The sequence below is a fragment of the Hakea prostrata genome, chromosome 1 (genome assembly GCF_041222555.1).
Source record: "Hakea prostrata isolate BN-2017 chromosome 1, UWA_Hpros_2, whole genome shotgun sequence".
Taxonomy (NCBI): Eukaryota; Viridiplantae; Streptophyta; class Magnoliopsida; order Proteales; family Proteaceae; genus Hakea; species Hakea prostrata.
Window position 1 is genome coordinate 44,567,209 of NC_142600.1, and position 17,670 is coordinate 44,584,878.

At 42.8% G+C, this 17,670-nt stretch overlaps 1 protein-coding gene across 1 annotated transcript; it reads left to right on the plus strand.

Annotated features, from left to right (window-relative positions):
* The first annotated feature begins 1,319 nt into the window (after window positions 1–1,319).
* Window positions 1,320–17,670, plus strand: LOC149029026 (uncharacterized). The gene is made up of 4 exons (XM_089140238.1): window positions 1,320–2,763; window positions 12,573–13,115; window positions 16,394–16,675; window positions 17,402–17,670. The coding sequence occupies exons 1-4, from the start codon at window positions 1,320–1,322 to the stop codon at window positions 17,668–17,670; spliced, it is 2,538 nt and encodes an 845-aa protein (XP_088996364.1).

A 17,670-nucleotide genomic window follows, 5' to 3' on the forward strand; every position in this document is an offset into this window, starting at 1 on the left:
ACCTCTAACCCGAGATCGGATAGTGAGAACAGTTCCTCCATCGTTAGCTGAAAGCTCAGCAAAAGTCAGATTGCTGTAAAAGTATCGGATCAAATTGGGGTAAGCCGGTTCATTGAAGTTCAGCATGCTGCCCCATCCTAGTGCTGCAAATCTTTCATATACCTTGAATGGAGCCACTGGGAGTGGCTCAACGAACCATTCATACTCAATGAGATGATTTTGGAAGGAGTTGAGATACAACGTTTCTGCTTTGACGGTGTCGAATAATTCGAGATGTTGGACTCCCCGAACTCGTCCACGACCTTTACCACGTGGAGCCATTTGAGTTTTGGAAAAAAAAAATTTGAAAAGTGAAGAGAATAATATGAGGATAGTGGATCTAAAAGAATACATGAAATCCCACTTGCGAAAACGCAAAAACCAAGCGAAATTTCACAAAAGACTTATGTGGAGAAAGGTTACCTTTGGTTTCGCGGATGATTTGCTGTCGGATGTGCGTTTGAGCATTGTACGTGGCTAGATCGAAGCTAGGTATGGAAGACCTAACCCCAAGTAAGAGAGGAGAGTGAAAAAGTGAAAAGAAGTGAGAAAAGTCTGAAAAATCACGTTTTTGGGGTGGGAGATCGTATAAAACGACCCCCCAAAGGCGGTTTGGCGTGCCAGCGTGCGCCGCGCAGGGCTGCTTAGCCGTCTACGAGTGCAGCGCCAGCGCAGACGGCTGTGTCAGCGTGAGTGCCACATGTAGAGTGGATTCCGGAAAAAAAAAGTTTCTGTTTGACAGATCTCTGATTTCCAGAGAGCTGCCGAGAGTGTGGCTGGTGGCATGAAGCGCCCGGGCCAAACCCCTTGGTCAAAAAAAAAAAAAAAAAGTTTCTGTTTGACAAATCTCTGATTTCCAGAGAGCTGCCGGGCGTGTGGCCGGTGGCATGAAGCGCCTGGGCCAACCCCCCTTGTCAAAAAAAAAAAAAAAAAAAAGAGACCGAAAAAAAAAATAAAATTTATGGAATCCTTTCATGCGCTTCAACTGGTTTTCATGTTTGCTTTTAACTCATCTATTGTTGGAGTTGGATATGAAGATTTGATGTTTTATGTCGTGATTTTGGAATTAATGAATTTATGGTGTTATCAAGATGGTTAATTTGAGGAATCAATCGGTCGGAAACGGAAGTACCGAGGGCTCTCCTAATGATTCGAGTCAAGTAGGAGTAGATGGTGTTCGTCTACCTAATACAGGAACACCCCTTACTTAAGAAGGTATCATACCTGAAGCACCACCGTTGGCCACAACTCAGGATGTGTTCAACATTATAACAACCGTAATGCAGCAGCAGCAGACTCAAATCAATGCTCTCATGCAAGGAGTGGTGGCTATAGGGAACAGGCCTGCACCTCAAGCCCCTGGCGCTGGAACCTCCACTCAGGGAGGGAATGATGGGACTACCGGTGTGGTATCTCACAACAAACTGATGGAGCAATTCCTCAAGCTTCGTGTCCCAGCATTCACAGGAATCACGAAGGACGTCTTGTTCCCGAATAAGTGGTTAAGAGAAATGGAGAAAGCTTTCCGTCACTTAAGGTGTGATGAGGAACAGAAGATAGTCTGTGTTGAACAAAAGCTTCAACATGAGGCGGATGCTTGGTGGAACGCCACCCAACCTGTCTTGGCGGCAAAGCATCCAGTGATCACGTGGCAGATTTTCAAGGAAGCATTCTGCGAAAACTACTTCCCAGTGTCGGTAAGAGACTCCAAAGAAGCTGAATTCATGGCGCTTCAGCAGGGACCTCTCTCTGTTCTTGATTATCAACAGAAATTCGAGGAGCTCTTCTTCTTTGCTCCAGTATTTATGAGGGCTGACTTGGAGAAAGCCAAGAAATTCGCGAAAGGTTTGAGGCCAACCATCAGAACTTATATGGCCATAGAACCTATCACGAGTTATGCTCAAGTGGTGCAAGCGGTGAAAAAGATTGAGGAAGGTGAAAGAGAGACCTACCAACTGCAGAGAAGTCTAGCTAATAAGGGTCCCAGTCCTTATGTCAGCAGAAATCAAGGAAGGTTCAATAGGCCTTCACCTTACCCCAACACTCATTTTCAACCAAGAGGATCAGGGTTTGGTTATGGGAATAGTAGTGCACCTATGCGGCCAGCTCGTACTACTCCACCATCAGAACCTATCTATGCAAATCCACGTCCTGTGAATGGCCCTAGACCAGCAGTTCAGCCAGCTGCAGTTCGAGGTTCAGGAGAGCTTTTATGCTTCTATTGCAAGAAACCTAGACATCTTGCTCGATTTTGCCCACAAAAAGGAAGCCAGCCTAATACTTCTTTCAAGCCAGCTCAACACCCTCAGACGGGAAAGATGTATAGTGTGATTGGAATTGAGATAGACCAGAGTCATGATGTGGTGACAGGTACTCTTCTTATTGCTTCAATTCCTGCATTTATATTGTTTGACACTGGAGCCTCACACTCATTTATTGCATCATCATTTGTGAGGCGTACTTCTTTACCATCTAGTAAATTGTGTCATGAACTAGTGGTTAGTACACCTACTCAGTCTCTAGTAAAACTTAATGAAGTAGTTGGACCTTGTCCCATAACTGTTGAAGGAAAAGACTTAGAGGCTCAACTTGTGAAATTGGATATGAAGGACTTTGATGCTATCTTACGCATGGATTGGCTAACAGCTCACAAGGCAGTCATCTCATGTTCTGAGAAGAAGGTTCAATTTCATCCCATTGATAGCCCTGCTTTTGAGTTCCAAGGTGTAATATCCAGCCCTATTCTAACCTTGACCCTGACCCGGAACCACTGTTGTATTCAGGTTCGAGGACCCGAAGCGGTGGAAGAAGAGATCTATGGACCATCCTGATTGATGATCATGATTTGGAGACCGAGTCCATGGACATTGACAATCATACCCCTTGCTTAAATGCATTGTCAGTGTTTAAGGAAAGTCTGCGCATCGGAGAAGATTAACATGGTTGATGTACCAAATGACCTCCTGTGCACAATCCGAAGGTATTCCTAGAAACTAGACTTCTAGATTAAATTGTGGAAGAAAACCTCACTCAATTTGACCTTGTATAGCCTTTCAAATCCCTACTTGAAGTTGCTGTTCTAAACCTGAGTTTTCTGCTGAAATCATCTTGGTCGATCATTTTGGTCGATACCATCGACCAAAAGCATCGACCAAAATGTCCCAGTTTGCCAAGTTAATGATTCCATGGAATATTCCTTTTCTATTTAATATGACCTCGAGCCTTGAGCCTTGAGCCTTTTGCAATCATTTTTCTCACCTGGAAACGTGGGGAGAGCTTCCCAAAGCAGCTCCTTGGTTAGTGTGAAGGGTATCTCATCAAAGACACTTAGTTTATCATTGATTCTTGCCTTCATCTTCTACACTAAGGTAAGACTCTTCAATCCACTCTCTACCCTACCATTTTTCTACTCCTTTCTATTGTCATCTTGCTGATGGGACATTTGGAATGGTGCTGCAACCTTGCAACCACCACTCCAAGTGCCTACTCATGCTCAATCCATGATTCCCTCAACCATTCATTGATGCTAATGCTTATATCTCATGCCTAGCATATGTATTCCATGATTTACCTATTAACACCATACAATTTGATATCAAACTGAGCTATAAAGTGTATTATGTTCATGTTTAACATTGCCATATGATTCCAATCGAATTTCTATTAGTTCCTCTAACTATTGCATGCTATTACTCATCAATGCAATCAATTCCAACTCATACCATGATGTTTATCACTTGAACTTGATAGCTCAAATTGGGGCTTTTTAATTAGACCATTGGATTGGGTTAGTTCCTTGATTTATAGTGTCCTACTACTGTTGTTAAGTATGCCTCCAAATTCCAGATTGATCCAAACACCGGAAGACTCATTTCGGACCAAAAATCCCCAAAATCCACTATTCTGCCCGAGGACTATTTTGGTCGATCATTTTGGTCGATACCATCGACCAAAACCATCGACCAAAGTTGTTGCTGACAGCAACCTTGGTCAGTTTTGACTCGAATGACATCCGATTTTCCCGACTTCTTTCTAACTTATTATTGATGTCTGTTTAGGGCCTTAACACTTCTATTGGACTATTCTTGGTATTCTCAATTCATCATCAACTCATCCAAGGTAAGGATGGTTATCTCCATAAACATATAAGTCATCAAATATTGAATTGTGTTTTATTTAAAGAACGAAATCCGTTATTTTTCTTTCAATCATTATAAGACTGTTACATATGTGTTAGAACAGTAGCATTTAAATCTTTATACTTTTGTTGTGTCATCTTATCATTTTGATTTACTTATGTTTATAATGATTCGCTTCAATATCATGATTTGATTACTATTATGAATATGCATTGGATGCATGAGAAATGATGAGATTGAATATGTGATTGCTTACGTATGACTTGGGATTGGAGGGTGTCCTCGACACTTCTGTCCTTGGGCATCGGAGGGAATAGTATGGGATGTTCTCCGATGGTGCCTATCGACACTTTCCCGAGTTATTGGATGACATACATAGGGGTGTCTAGTGGTGTGGCTAGGTTCATCCTTGTCGTGTCAGACCCGAATCGGAAGGGCATTGAGACCGAACAACCCGTGGTAGTGTATGGTTGGATGGGCGCTCTAGGCCGGTAGCCAATCCGGTAGGGGACATAAACCATGCTACGGATACCTGAAAGGGGCCATTTATTGGTAGGGTTGCATATGGATAGACTTGGGCTCACGGGCGCTCAAGACCGGTAACCAATCCGTGAGAGGACGTGAGAGCTTCCCGTTTACTATATGTGGATGACCAATAGGGTTGATGAGTCCGAAATCCGGGATTTCGCTGACTCTAGTGTGAAGGATACCGGAAAGGATCGCGGGGGCGAGGAATGGACGTATCTGAATCTGACTTGACTGACTGAGTAGATGACTTGCATTGGGCTAGGCTATACTGTGACTTGCGCCAGTACTTGACCAAATGGTGATGTGAGAGAGCGGTGACCAATTCCCCTTACCATGGTTTTGATGACTTTACCGATCTTCCCCGGGCATTCCCAAGATATGGAAATGGGAGAGTGACTGACGACCCGGAGAAGTACGGTGCTATGACTTAAAGCATGTCTACCTTAGAGACCAGCATTCATAGAGTTAGACTCATATCTCGCATCATATGTTCCATATCACATTGCATTATTATATGTTCTGAATGTGTATGATTTCTAATTATGGGATAACTTCCTTGCTGAGTTCTTCGAACTCATTCCTTTTGTGCAAATGTTTTAGATTACATTCCAGGTACCGAAGATTACGATGGCACCTCCTATGAAGCGGACTATGATTCCACATACTACCCTCCGGGTAGTGGCGTCGGTGAAGATTCGTATATTGGAGCCGAGGAGGATTATTATTCGCACCAGGGTTAGCCCCACAGTTGTGCGGGAGCGGCAGCGCTGGGTTTACTTCATCCGTACTGTTGAGGAGACTACTATTAGTATAGAAGAAACCCTAGCATAGTGCCCCATTCCCCTGGTGTATTTGTGGAACCTTAGATTTTGTAATTAACTTGTCTTAAATTATTCCGGTGATACTTGGATATGTAACTAACTTGATTTAATACTTTTTCGTTGCTCTGAGAGGGTGACTACCATACCTTCTCACCCTTTATGATTTTGATCATACCTTATCTATCATCTATATTCCGCACTCTGATTTAGTTAATCTTGTCTTGTTCATCATACTTGATATTAGTTGTTTTTACCATTGATTATTACTGTTCATGATTGTGTTACCGTGTATGTGGGAGGCATGGACCTCAGATCATTGATCCTTGGACTGTGGATCACATCCCGGGTATTCCAAATGGGGTACCGGCTGGGTGGATGTGACAGATTGGTATCAGAGCCCAAGATCAAGTGGAACCCCGACCACATAAACGGTGACGGAACATTCCGAGTCACAGATCCGGAAGTGACTCAAGTACTCCTAGGAGTGAATAATAGATAACCTGGACTAGAAACCAAAATATGGAAACATAACTTGACTCATGAATAAGACACAATAATATAAACAAAACAACTGAACTTCGTTGATTTCATAGGGAATTTTTACAAGTTTGAAAAAGAGAAATGCATCCATAATGACATAAAAGAAAATTCCTAGTGATGTCTATGTAGGTGAACGACTCCTGCGATCTGTCTGATCCCTCCTAGATCTGAACTCCTCTTCCAGTCATGCAAACCTCTCACTGAGGGTGCACATGTGTAACTCCATCCTCTCCTGCCGAGCCTCGATCCTCTCAAGAATAGAGTAAATCGACGACTGATGGGAAGCCACATCTGGAGCCTTAGAAGTCGTGTGTGATGGGCCTCCGACCTCAGTAAGTCATGGAGCGGGAACCTCCTCATGCCTCGGAGCATCATAATGATCATGACCCTGATCATCACCCTCACTATGCTCATCATCGTTACCACCGTCATCATCATCAGTACTATCATCCTCTGAGTCGTCATCTCCTGATGCATCATCGATATCATCCTCATCCTCTGATCTGACTGCATCCTGGAGCCCCATCTTCCTGATCAACCATGCACAAATGGGCTCACCTAAATCTCGACCTTGAATCATAGGTGTATGCTCCAAGTCCACACCAAAATACTCAAAGATACGAGTCAAGAGTCGACCGAAAGCCAAGTTCCTATCCCCAGGAAACTCGATCCGATCAATCATGACGTTTTGCATGATGTATGCTAAATCGATTTGTACTCCAGTATACATACTATAAATGATCAGTGCCTCCATCGCCGACACTTTGCTATGATGCCTTGCCTTCGGAAGGATGTTTCGCCCGACGATGCGAGCGATAACTCTAGCTGAAGGACGCATCGTGGTACCACACCGGGGCACATAACAGTAAATGTCATCCCATAGAGTCATGCACACCTCGTATACCTCGTAAGGAAGAAGCACCTCTGTGATATCTGTACCAGCAGGAATCCACCAACGGGAATCTCGCACGATCGGTACATCTAAGATGCGAGCCAGTGTCCTCGTGGTGAAACTGATCTCTCTACCTCCGACCATGGAATCTATGACAATCCTAGAACCATCCCTCGGATCATCCTCTATACGGTAAGTCAGATTACTATAGAAGTATCTGATAAGAGCTGGGTAGACTGGCTGTGCTGTAGTGTATAAGTGAAGCCAATCCATAGCCTCTAATCTCTCTCGTATGCGAAATACCTCTAAATCATCCACATCCACCAGTCGTCAGTGCTCGATCGGTATATCATGGAAATAATGCTCGTATAGAAACTCCGCCATAGGAGTAGTGAAATGCTCCTCGTCTATGACCTCAGCCCGGGGAACAAGTCCTCTACCCCTGTCCACTCGTCTCCCTCTTCTAGGCATGGTGTATCTGTTGAAACAAGGAAAGAAACTCATTCGGATTAGTCTTAGTGTATGATTGTTAGATGAAGGGCATTTTCGTAATTTTCAGAAAACTCGATTTTTGGTGAAATTTTGGTTTGATCATTCTAACATATGCATAAGACCTACACAAGCATGCTAGAATACTTTATTGGGTGAAAATCCATCTTTTTGGCATATTCAAAGTGAAAATTCAGCAAGTAAGAGAGAGAAAAATCACTCTTTTGGCTTGCATTCGTGATTTTTGAAAAATTGGAATTTGACCGAATGGAGAATGGGAACACTTTACCCCTAGTAGATCAGTGTTGTAGAAATTTGTTTCATGTCGAAATTCCTTTTGGATTGAAAATGAGACAAGTGCTTGTAAAGTTGAGTTTTGTGAAATGAATAGTGTTTTGGTAACCAAAATGGATGCAATCTTGTGTTTGGAACTTAATCTTATTTGAAAAGTTATGAAAACATGTTTCTAATCATGTATATGTATGATTCTAATCATTGGCTGCAAGTATTACTCAGTTTTATTGAAGAACACAACAATGGTGAACGAAGTTTATAAGAAAAGAGAAAAAGAAAGAGAACTTACTTGTGTAGATGATCAAGTGAGATTATCAAGAATGATTGAAGCCTTGAATCAAGTCCTAGCACTCTTGAAAACCCTAGGAAATCGCTTTCTCCAGAGCTAAACCCGAAATGGTTGAGTGAGAAATGAAAATGAAATGAGAAGTGGGCCCTTTAAATCTGATTTTTCGCGCAGAATTTATCTTGGTCGATCATTTTGGTGGATACCATCGACCAAAAGCATCGACCAAAATCCTTCATTTTTCTGCATTGGGTTATTTTGGGAGTTTTGATTCTTGGACTCATTTCCTTTGGATTTTGATCGATGCTGAATTATTTTACTGTTATATTGATAATTCTAACCATGATTTGGTTATCCTATCCGTTGGCCAAGTTGTCTCTGTCAAATTTGAAATTTTGGTATCCTTATCTTTGATCCTTGCAGAATGATCTTACTTAGAAATCGTTTCGTCGGATCCGGAAGCAACGGAAACGAAGAAACCCCTGCTGGGGGCTCTGATCAACAGACACAGGACGATAGCCACACCACGAATGGCATTCCTGGTGCCCCCGATATCGGAAGCTTTAGAGATATCGCCAGCGTCATGACCAACATGATGCAACAGCAGGCTGCCCAATTTAATCAAATGATGACTGGTTTTGCTACCCTTCACAATGAGAACCGTGCCGGAATTGGAACTTCTGGAGCCGCAACCCCTCTTATGGAAAGATTCACCGGGACACCCCACACCCGTTTGATGGAAAGTTTCCTGAAGTTGCAAGTACCTTCCTTTACTGGTGTAACAAAGGACACCCTCTTTCCGAACAAGTGGCTTCGTGAGTTGGAGAAGGCCTTCAGACATTTGCAATGTTTCGATGCTCGAGAAAGTGTTGTTTGCCGAGCGAAGCTTCAGCAAGAAGCTGATGCATGGTGGGCTTCCACTAGGCCTATCCTTGAGACCTTGAATGGTGGTGTCGTTACCTGGGAGAAGTTTAAAGAAGCTTTTTACAAGAACTACTTTCCGGAAGCTGTTAAGGACGCAAAGGAGGCCGAGTTCATGGCCTTAGTACAAGGTACTTTGTCTGTGCTTGAGTATCAGCAGAAATTTGAAGAACTTTTCTTCTTCGCCCCCGAGTCTATTAAGTCTGAAGAAGCCAAGGCGAAAAAGTTTTTCAAGGGTTTGCGACCTTCTATTAAGGCATACCTCACTGTCTTGCCTCTTGAAGGATATGCTCAGGTGGTTCAAAACTCGAAGAAGCTTGAAGAGAATGAAAAGGAAAATGCTCGAGTTCGAAACCCGGCAGCCTAGATCTTCGGATTTGTGGACCGCACTGATCGGCGTTTTGCTAGACCTACTCCTTATCCTGCACCCGCCTTTCAGCCGAGACATGTTGGTCAGAATCCTAATTCCCTTCCTGTGAGCTATCATGGTCAGTCCAGTGGAGCCAGACCTCAGGGAGCTACTTATCCTCCTAGGCCTGGGATGGTGAATCCTAGACCAGCTTATCAGAGACCTCCCCCTGCTGCAGCCCCTATTGGACCGAAAGATACTACTTGCTTCCTCTGCAAGCAAGCAGGCCATTATGCTCGTTCTTGCCCCAACAAGTCTGTGCAATCTCAAGCTCCTGTAGTGAAGAGTACTCCTGCTGCTACTTCTGCCCCTCCCTTTGGCAGAGTGTTTAGTATATCTGGTACCGAGCAAGACCCCTGCCACGATGTTGTAACAGTGCTACTGTTAGTAGCTTCTCTTCCCGCATTTGTATTATTTGATACGGGTGCATCACATTCATTCATATCATCTACTTTTGCCTTGAGGACTAACTTGACACCTCGCTGTTTATCTAGTCATTTGTCTCTTTGTACCCCTGTTGGATCTGCTATTAAACTAGATAAAGTGTTAGAAGATTGTTCTATTTTGATTTGTGGAAGAAATCTGGAGGCAAACCTTGTATTATTTGACATGAGAGATTTTGATGTAATCTTGGGAATCGACTGGTTGACCTTCTACAATGCCGTGATCTTATGTTCCTCAAAGAAGATTCAGTTCCGTGTAGAAGAGAATTCAGTCTTCGAATTTCAAGGAGAGAAGAGAAGGGAAGATTTAGCAAAAGGACCTTGTCCACTCTAATGCAAGTCCATACCTTTTTGGGAAATGCTTCGTCTGGAAGTAAGGTCAGAGAGAAGAAGAGACTTGAAGAAGTCAGAGTTGTTAGTGAATTCCCTGATGTTTTTCCGGATGACTTGTCAGGTTTACCTCCTGATAGGGAAGTTGAGTTTTCTATAGACTTAATTCCTGGAGCGGCTCCTGTATCCAAGGCCCCTTACAGAATGGCACGTACCGAACTCGAAGAGTTGCAAACTCAATTAAATGAACTCTTAAAGAGAGGTTTCGTGCAGCCAAGTGTGTCACCTTGGGGAGCTCCGGTCTTGTTTGTAAAGAAGAAAGATGGTAGTATGCGTCTGTGCATTGACTACCGGGAATTGAACAAGCTGACAATCAAGAACAGATATCCTCGCCTCGGATTGATGACCTTTTTGATCAGTTGAAGGGTGCTGCTTTGTCTTTTCAAAGATTGATTTGAGATCGGGATATCACCAGCTGAAGGTGAAGTCAAGTGACATCCTTAAGACAGCGTTCAGAACAAGGTACGGACATTATGAATTTAAAGTGATGCCTTTTGGCTTGACTAATGCCCCCGCCGTGTTCATGGATCTCATGAACCGAGTATTTCACGATGTACTCGATAAATTTGTAATCGTCTTCATTGATGACATCTTGATTTACTCGAAGAATGAGGAAGAGCATGCGGAGCACCTGAACTGCACGTTGCAAAGGTTGAGAGAAAAGAAACTCTATGCTAAATTTAGCAAGTGTGACCTCCGGCTCTCAAGTGTAGTGTTTCTTGGCCATGTTGTTTCAGCCGAGGGCATTCTTGTTGACCCAGAGAAAGTCCAAACTGTTACTGATTGGGAAAGACCGAAGACTATGACCGAGATAAGAAGTTTTCTTGGATTAGCAGGATACTACCGGCGATTCATTGAAAAATTTTCTAGGTTGGCTGCCCCTATGACTAAGCTAACTATAAAAGAGGAGAAGTTTGTCTGGACCGATTCTTGTGAGAAGAACTTCGAGGAGCTGAAGGTTAGATTGACAAGCGCGCCGGTTCTGACTATACCTGATAGTTCCGGTGGATTGACGGTCTACACTGATGCTTCTAAAATCGGTTTGGGCTGCGTGTTGATGCAACACGGAAAGGTAGTGGCTTATGCCTCTCGACAACTAAAGGATTATGAGCGGAACTACCCCACTCATGACTTAGAACTTGCAGCTAATGTATTTGCTTTGAAAATTTGGAGACACTATCTATACGGTGAGAAGATCGCCATCTTCACGGATCATAAAAGTTTGAAATACTTCTTCACCCAGAAGGAGTTGAATATGAGACAGAGAAGATGGTTGGAGTTGGTCTCTGACTATGATTGTGACATCCAGTACCACCCGGGTAAAGCAAATGTAGTAGCAGATGCTCTTAGTAGAAAGAGTCAAAGAAAAGAGTTGGATTTAAATGCTTTGAGTCGGCCTTTGTTGTCCTCAATGGAAAGATTTGGTTTGGAAGTGATCCCTAAGGGTTCGGATTGTATTCTCTATGCCATGACTGCGAGATCCTCCCTTAGAGATAGAATTGTTGCCTTGCAAAGTTCTGATCAGGAGTTGAAAGAGAAGATTGATAAGATTGTCTCGAATTCAGAAATGGACCCCGCTTTTAGTACATCTACGGATGGTACATTATTGTTTAGAGGTAGACTCTGTGTGCCCGCTGTCGATGAAATCAAGAAAGAAATATTGAAAGAAGCACACCAGTCCATCTTTACAGTACACCCTGGAAGTACCAAAATGTACAAGGACTTAAGGGAACATTTTTGGTGGAATGGTTTGAAAGCAGATGTTGAAGACTTTGTTGCCAGGTGTGGAACTTGCCAACGTGTGAAAGCTGTTCCCCAACCCCCATCTGGATTACTTCAGCCCCTTCCTATTCCTAGTTGGAAGTGAGAAGATATCTCAATGGACTTTGTGACTAGCTTGCCGCGGACGAGTAAGGGAAATGACACTGTGTGGGTGATTGTTGATAGGTTGACTAAATCAGCCCATTTCATTCCTATGAAGATCACATACTCTTTGGATAAGCTAGCTAGACTTTATGTGGACAATGTAGTTCGTCTACACGGAGTGCCAATGAGTATCGTTTCAGACCGTGATCCTAGGTTCACCTCAAGGTTTTGGAATGGATTGCAGAAAGCCTTGGGAACCCAATTGAATCTGAGTACAGCTCATCACCCACAGTCTGATGGACAATCTGAGCGGACAATTCACATTCTTGAAGACATGCTTAGGTCCTGTGTGGTTGACATGGGTGGAAATTGGGATGAACACCTAGCCTTAGTCGAGTTTGCTTATAACAACAATTATCAAGCAACAATAGGCATGGCTCCGTTTAAGGCTGTGTATGGTAACACTTGTAGAACACCCTTGTATTGGACTGAGACTGGTGAAAGAAAAGTCTTAGGTCCAGAGATGATCGAAGCTACCAGTGATATGGTTGACATGATTCGGGAAAGGATTAAGTCTGCTCAATCTAGACAGAAGTCGTATGCCGACAAGAGAAGAACCGACTTAGAATTTCCAATTGGAGAGAAAGTCTTCCTTAAAGTATCACCTATGAAAGGGGTGACAAGATTCAATGTGAAAGGAAAGCTTATTCCCCGCTTCATTGGACCTTTTGAGATTCTGGAAAGGGTTGGACCAGTAGCATGCCGCTTGGCCTTGCCTCCGTCACTTGCTGGAGTTCACAATGTGTTCCATGTTTCAATGTTTCGGAAATACCTAGAAAACTCAGAGCACATACTACAGCAAGCACCCGAAGGACTTAGTGCCGATCTTTCTTACGATGAAGGACCAGCCGAGATCCTAGATAGAAAGGACAAGCAGTTACGGAATCGCACCATCCCTCTGGTGAAGATCCGATGGAAAAACCATACCCCTGAAGAAGCTTCATGGGAGAAAGAAGAAGACATGAAGGAGAAGTTTCCTCATCTTTTTGGAAGCACAGGTAGACTTTCAATTTCGAGGACGAAATTCTTTTAAGGGGGGGAGAATGTAATATCCAGCCCTATTCTAACCTTGACCCTGACTCGGATCCACTGTTGTATTCAGGTCTGAGGACCCGAAGCGGTGGAAGAAGAGATCTATGAACCATCCTGATTGATGATCATGATTTGGAGACCGAGTCCATGGACATCGACAATGATACCCCTTGCTTAAATGCATTGTCAGTGTTTAAGGAAAGTCTGCGCATCGGAGAAGATTAACATGGTTGATGTACCAAATGACCTCCTGTGCACAATCCAAAGGTATTCCTAGAAACTAGACTTCTTGATTAAATTGTGGAAGAAAACCTCACTCAATTTGACCTTGTATAGCCTTTCAAATCCCTACTTGAAGTTGCTGTTCTAAACCTGAGTTTTCTGCTGAAATCATCTTGGTCGATACCATCGACCAAAAGCATCGACCAAAATGTCCCAGTCTGCCAAGTTAATGATTCCATGGAATATTCCTTTTCTATTTAATATGACCTCGAGCCTTGAGCCTTGAGCCTTTTGCAATCATTTTTCTCACCTGGAAACGTGGGGAGAGCTTCCCAAAGCAGCTCCTTGGTTAGTGTGAAGGGTATCTCATCAAAGACACTTAGTTTATCATTGATTCTTGCCTTCATCTTCTACACTAAGGTAAGACTCTTCAATCCACTCTCTACCCTACAATTTTTCTACTCCTTTCTATTGTCATCTTGCTGATGGGACATTTGGAATGGTGCTGCAACCTTGCAACCACCACTCCAAGTGCCTACTCATGCTCAATCCATGATTCCCTCAACCATTCATTGATGCTAATGCTTATATCTCATGCCTAGCATATGTATTCCATGATTCACCTATTAACACCATACCATTTGATATCAAACTGAGCTATAAAGTGTATTATGTTCATGTTTAACATTGCCATATGATTCCAATCGAATTTCTATTAGTTCCTCTAACTATTGCATGCTATTACTCATCAATGCAATCAATTCCAACTCATACCATGATGTTTATCACTTGAACTTGATAGCTCAAATTGGGGCTTTTTAATTAGACCATTGGATTGGGTTAGTTCCTTGATTTATAGTGTCCTACTACTGTTGTTAAGTATGCCTCCAAATTCCAGATTGATCCGAACACCGGAAGACTCATTTCGGACCAAAAATCCCCAAAATCCACTATTCTGCCTGAGGACTATTTTGGTCGATCATTTTGGTCGATACCATCGACCAAAACCATCGACCAAAGTTGTTCTTGACAAGCAACCTTGGTCAGTTTTGACTCGAATGACATCCGATCTTCCCGACTTCTTTCTAACTTATTATTGATGTCTGTTTAGGGCCTTAACACTTCTATTGGACTATTCTTGGTATTCTCAATTCATCATCAACTCATCCAAGGTAAGGATGGTTATCTCCATAAACATATAAGTCATCAAATATTGAATTGTGTTTTATTTAAAGAACGAAATCCGTTATTTTTCTTTCAATCATTATAAGACTGTTACATATGTGTTAGAACAGTAGCATTTAAATCTTTATACTTTTGTTGTGTCATCTTATCATTTTGATTTACTTATGTTTATAATGATTCGCTTCAATATCATGATTTGATTACTATTATGAATATGCATTGGATGCATGAGAAATGATGAGATTGAATATGTGATTGCTTACGTATGACTTGGGATTGGAGGGTGTCCTACTGACACTTCTGTCCTTGGGCATCGGAGGGAATAGTATGGGATGTTCTCCGATGGTGCCTATCGACACTTTCCCGAGTTATTGGATGACATACATAGGGGTGTCTAGTGGTGTGGCTAGGTTCATCCTTGTCGTGTCGGACCCGAATCGGAAGGGCATTGAGACCGAACAACCCGTGGTAGTGTATGGTTGGATGGGCGCTCTAGGCCGGTAGCCAATCCGGTAGGGGACATAAACCATGCTACGGATACCTGAAAGGGGCCATTTATTGGTAGGGTTGCATATGGATAGACTTGGGCTCACGGGCGCTCAAGACCGGTAACCAATCCGTGAGAGGACGTGAGAGCTTCCCGTTTACTATATGTGGATGACCAATAGGGTTGATGAGTCCGAAATCCGGGATTTCGCTGACTCTAGTGTGAAGGATACCGGAAAGGATCGCCGGGGCGAGGAATGGACGTATCCGAATCGACTTGACCGATCGAGTAGATGACTTGCATTGGGCTAGGCTTTATTGTGACATGCGCCAAGATTTTGACCAAATGGTGATGTGAGAGAGCGGTGACCGATTCCCCTTACCATGGTTTTGATGACTTTACCGATCTTCCCCGGGCATTCCCAAGATATGGAAATGGGAGAGTGACTGACTACCCAGAGAAGTACGGTGCTATGACTTAAAGCATGTCTACCTTAGAGACCAGCATTCATAGAGTTAGACTCATATCTGCATCATATGTTCCATATCACATTGCATTATTATATGTTCTGAATGTGTATGATTTCTAATTATGGGATAACTTCCTTGCTGAGTTCTTCGAACTCATTCCTTTTGTGCAAATGTTTTAGATTACATTCCAGGTACCGAAGATTACGATGGCACCTCCTATGAGGCGGACTATGATTCCACATACTACCCTCCGGGTAGTGGCGTCGGTGAAGATTCGTATATTGGAGCCGAGGAGGATTATTATTCGCACCAGGGTTAGCCCCACAGTTGTGCGGGAGCGGCAGCGCTGGGTTTACTTCATCCGTACTGTTGAGGAGACTACTATTAGTATAGAAGAAACCCTAGCATAGTGCCCCATTCCCCTGGTGTATTTGTGGAACCTTAGATTTTGTAATTAACTTGTCTTAAATTATTCCGGTGATACTTGGATATGTAACTAACTTGATTTAATACTTTTCCGCTGCTCTGAGAGGGTGACTACCATACCTTCTCACCCTTTATGATTTTGATCATACCTTATCTATCATCTATATTCCGCACTCTGATTTAGTTAATCTTGTCTTGTTCATCATACTTGATATTAGTTGTTTTTACCATTGATTATTACTGTTCATGATTGTGTTACCGTGTATGTGGGAGGCATGGACCTCAGATCATTGATCCTTGGACTGTGGATCACATCCCGGGTATTCCAAATGGGGTACCGGCTGGGTGGATGTGACACAAGGTGATTTGGGAAAACAATGTGAGAAGACTTTAGTGGCAGCACTTCAAGTCAAAGAACTAGTTGGAGGTTCTAAACTTTGTGCTTTTATTGAAGAAAATAAGGAAGTGAAGTCCATTGAAGACCTTGAAGTAGTGAAGAATTTCAAGGATGTTTTTCCTGATGAATTACTCGGGGATACCCCAGAAAGAGAGTTGGAATTTGCCATTGAATTGGTACCTGGAGCTGCACCTGTGTCCAAAGCTCCGTACAGAATGGCACCCATGGAGTTAAAAGAACTTCAAGACCAGCTAAATGAGCTACTAGGGAGAGGTTTCATTCAACCTAGTGTATCTCCTTGGGGAGCTCTGGTGTTGTTTGTGAAGAAGAAGGATGGAAGTATGAGGATGTGTATCGACTATAGAGAGTTGAACAAACTTACTATCAAGAATAGATACCCCTTACCGAGAATTGATGATTTGTTTGATCAATTGAAGGGTGCCTCAATTTTCTCTAAAATTGATTTGCGGTTAGGATATCATCAACTGAGAGTGAAAGACAATGACATATGTAAAACGGCTTTTAGGACTCGATATGGTCATTACGAATTCAAAGTGATGCCGTTTGGTTTGACTAATGCACCAGCTGCTTTCATGGATTTGATGAATAGGATATTTCATGATGTCTTAGATAAATTTATCATAGTTTTTATTGATGACATCTTAATTTATTCTAAGGATGAGAAAGAGCATGTCGAACACTTAAGATTTGCTTTGCAGAGGTTAAGAGAAAAGAAGTTGTATGCGAAGTTTTCCAAGTGTGAGTTTTGGCTTTCACAGGTAGTGTTTTTGGGACATGTTGTATCTGCGGATAGAATCAAAGTGGATCTAGATAAGGTCAAGGCAGTGGCAGATTGGGACCAACCCAAATCGGTCACCGAAATCAGAAGTTTCTTGGGACTTGTTGGATACTATAGGAGATTCATTGAAAATTTCTATAGGTTATCCGCCCCAATGACAAGATTGACGAAGAAAGGCGTGAAGTTCGTGTGGAGTGAATCATGCGAAAAGAACTTCCAAGAGTTGAAGAAGAGATTGACTAATGCACCGGTTTTGACTATACCAGATAACTCTGGAGGATTGATAGTCTACACGGATGCATCAAAGATCAGTCTTGGTTCTGTGTTAATGCAACATGGAAAAGTGGTAGCCTATGCATCACGGCAACTCAAGGATTATGAACACAACTATCCCACCCATGATCTTGAGTTGGCTGCGGTGGTTTTCGCTTTGAAGATATGGCGCCACTACCTTTATGGAGAGAAGATAGCCATCTTCACCGACCATAAGAGCTTGAAATACTTTTTCACCCAGAAGAAGTTGAATATGAGATAA

Excerpts from the sequence above, each read along its gene's own strand:
- LOC149029026 (XM_089140238.1), top strand. The coding sequence starts at position 1,320 with ATGCAGCAGCAGCAGACTCAAATCAATGCTCTCATGCAAGGAGTGGTG. Across the intron at positions 2,764-12,572 it reads CCCTGCTTTTGAGTTCCAAG|GTCCAGAGATGATCGAAGCT; the intron begins GTGTAATATCCA and ends GAAAAGTCTTAG. Across the intron at positions 16,676-17,401 it reads TGTGAAGAAGAAGGATGGAA|ATAACTCTGGAGGATTGATA; the intron begins GTATGAGGATGT and ends TGACTATACCAG.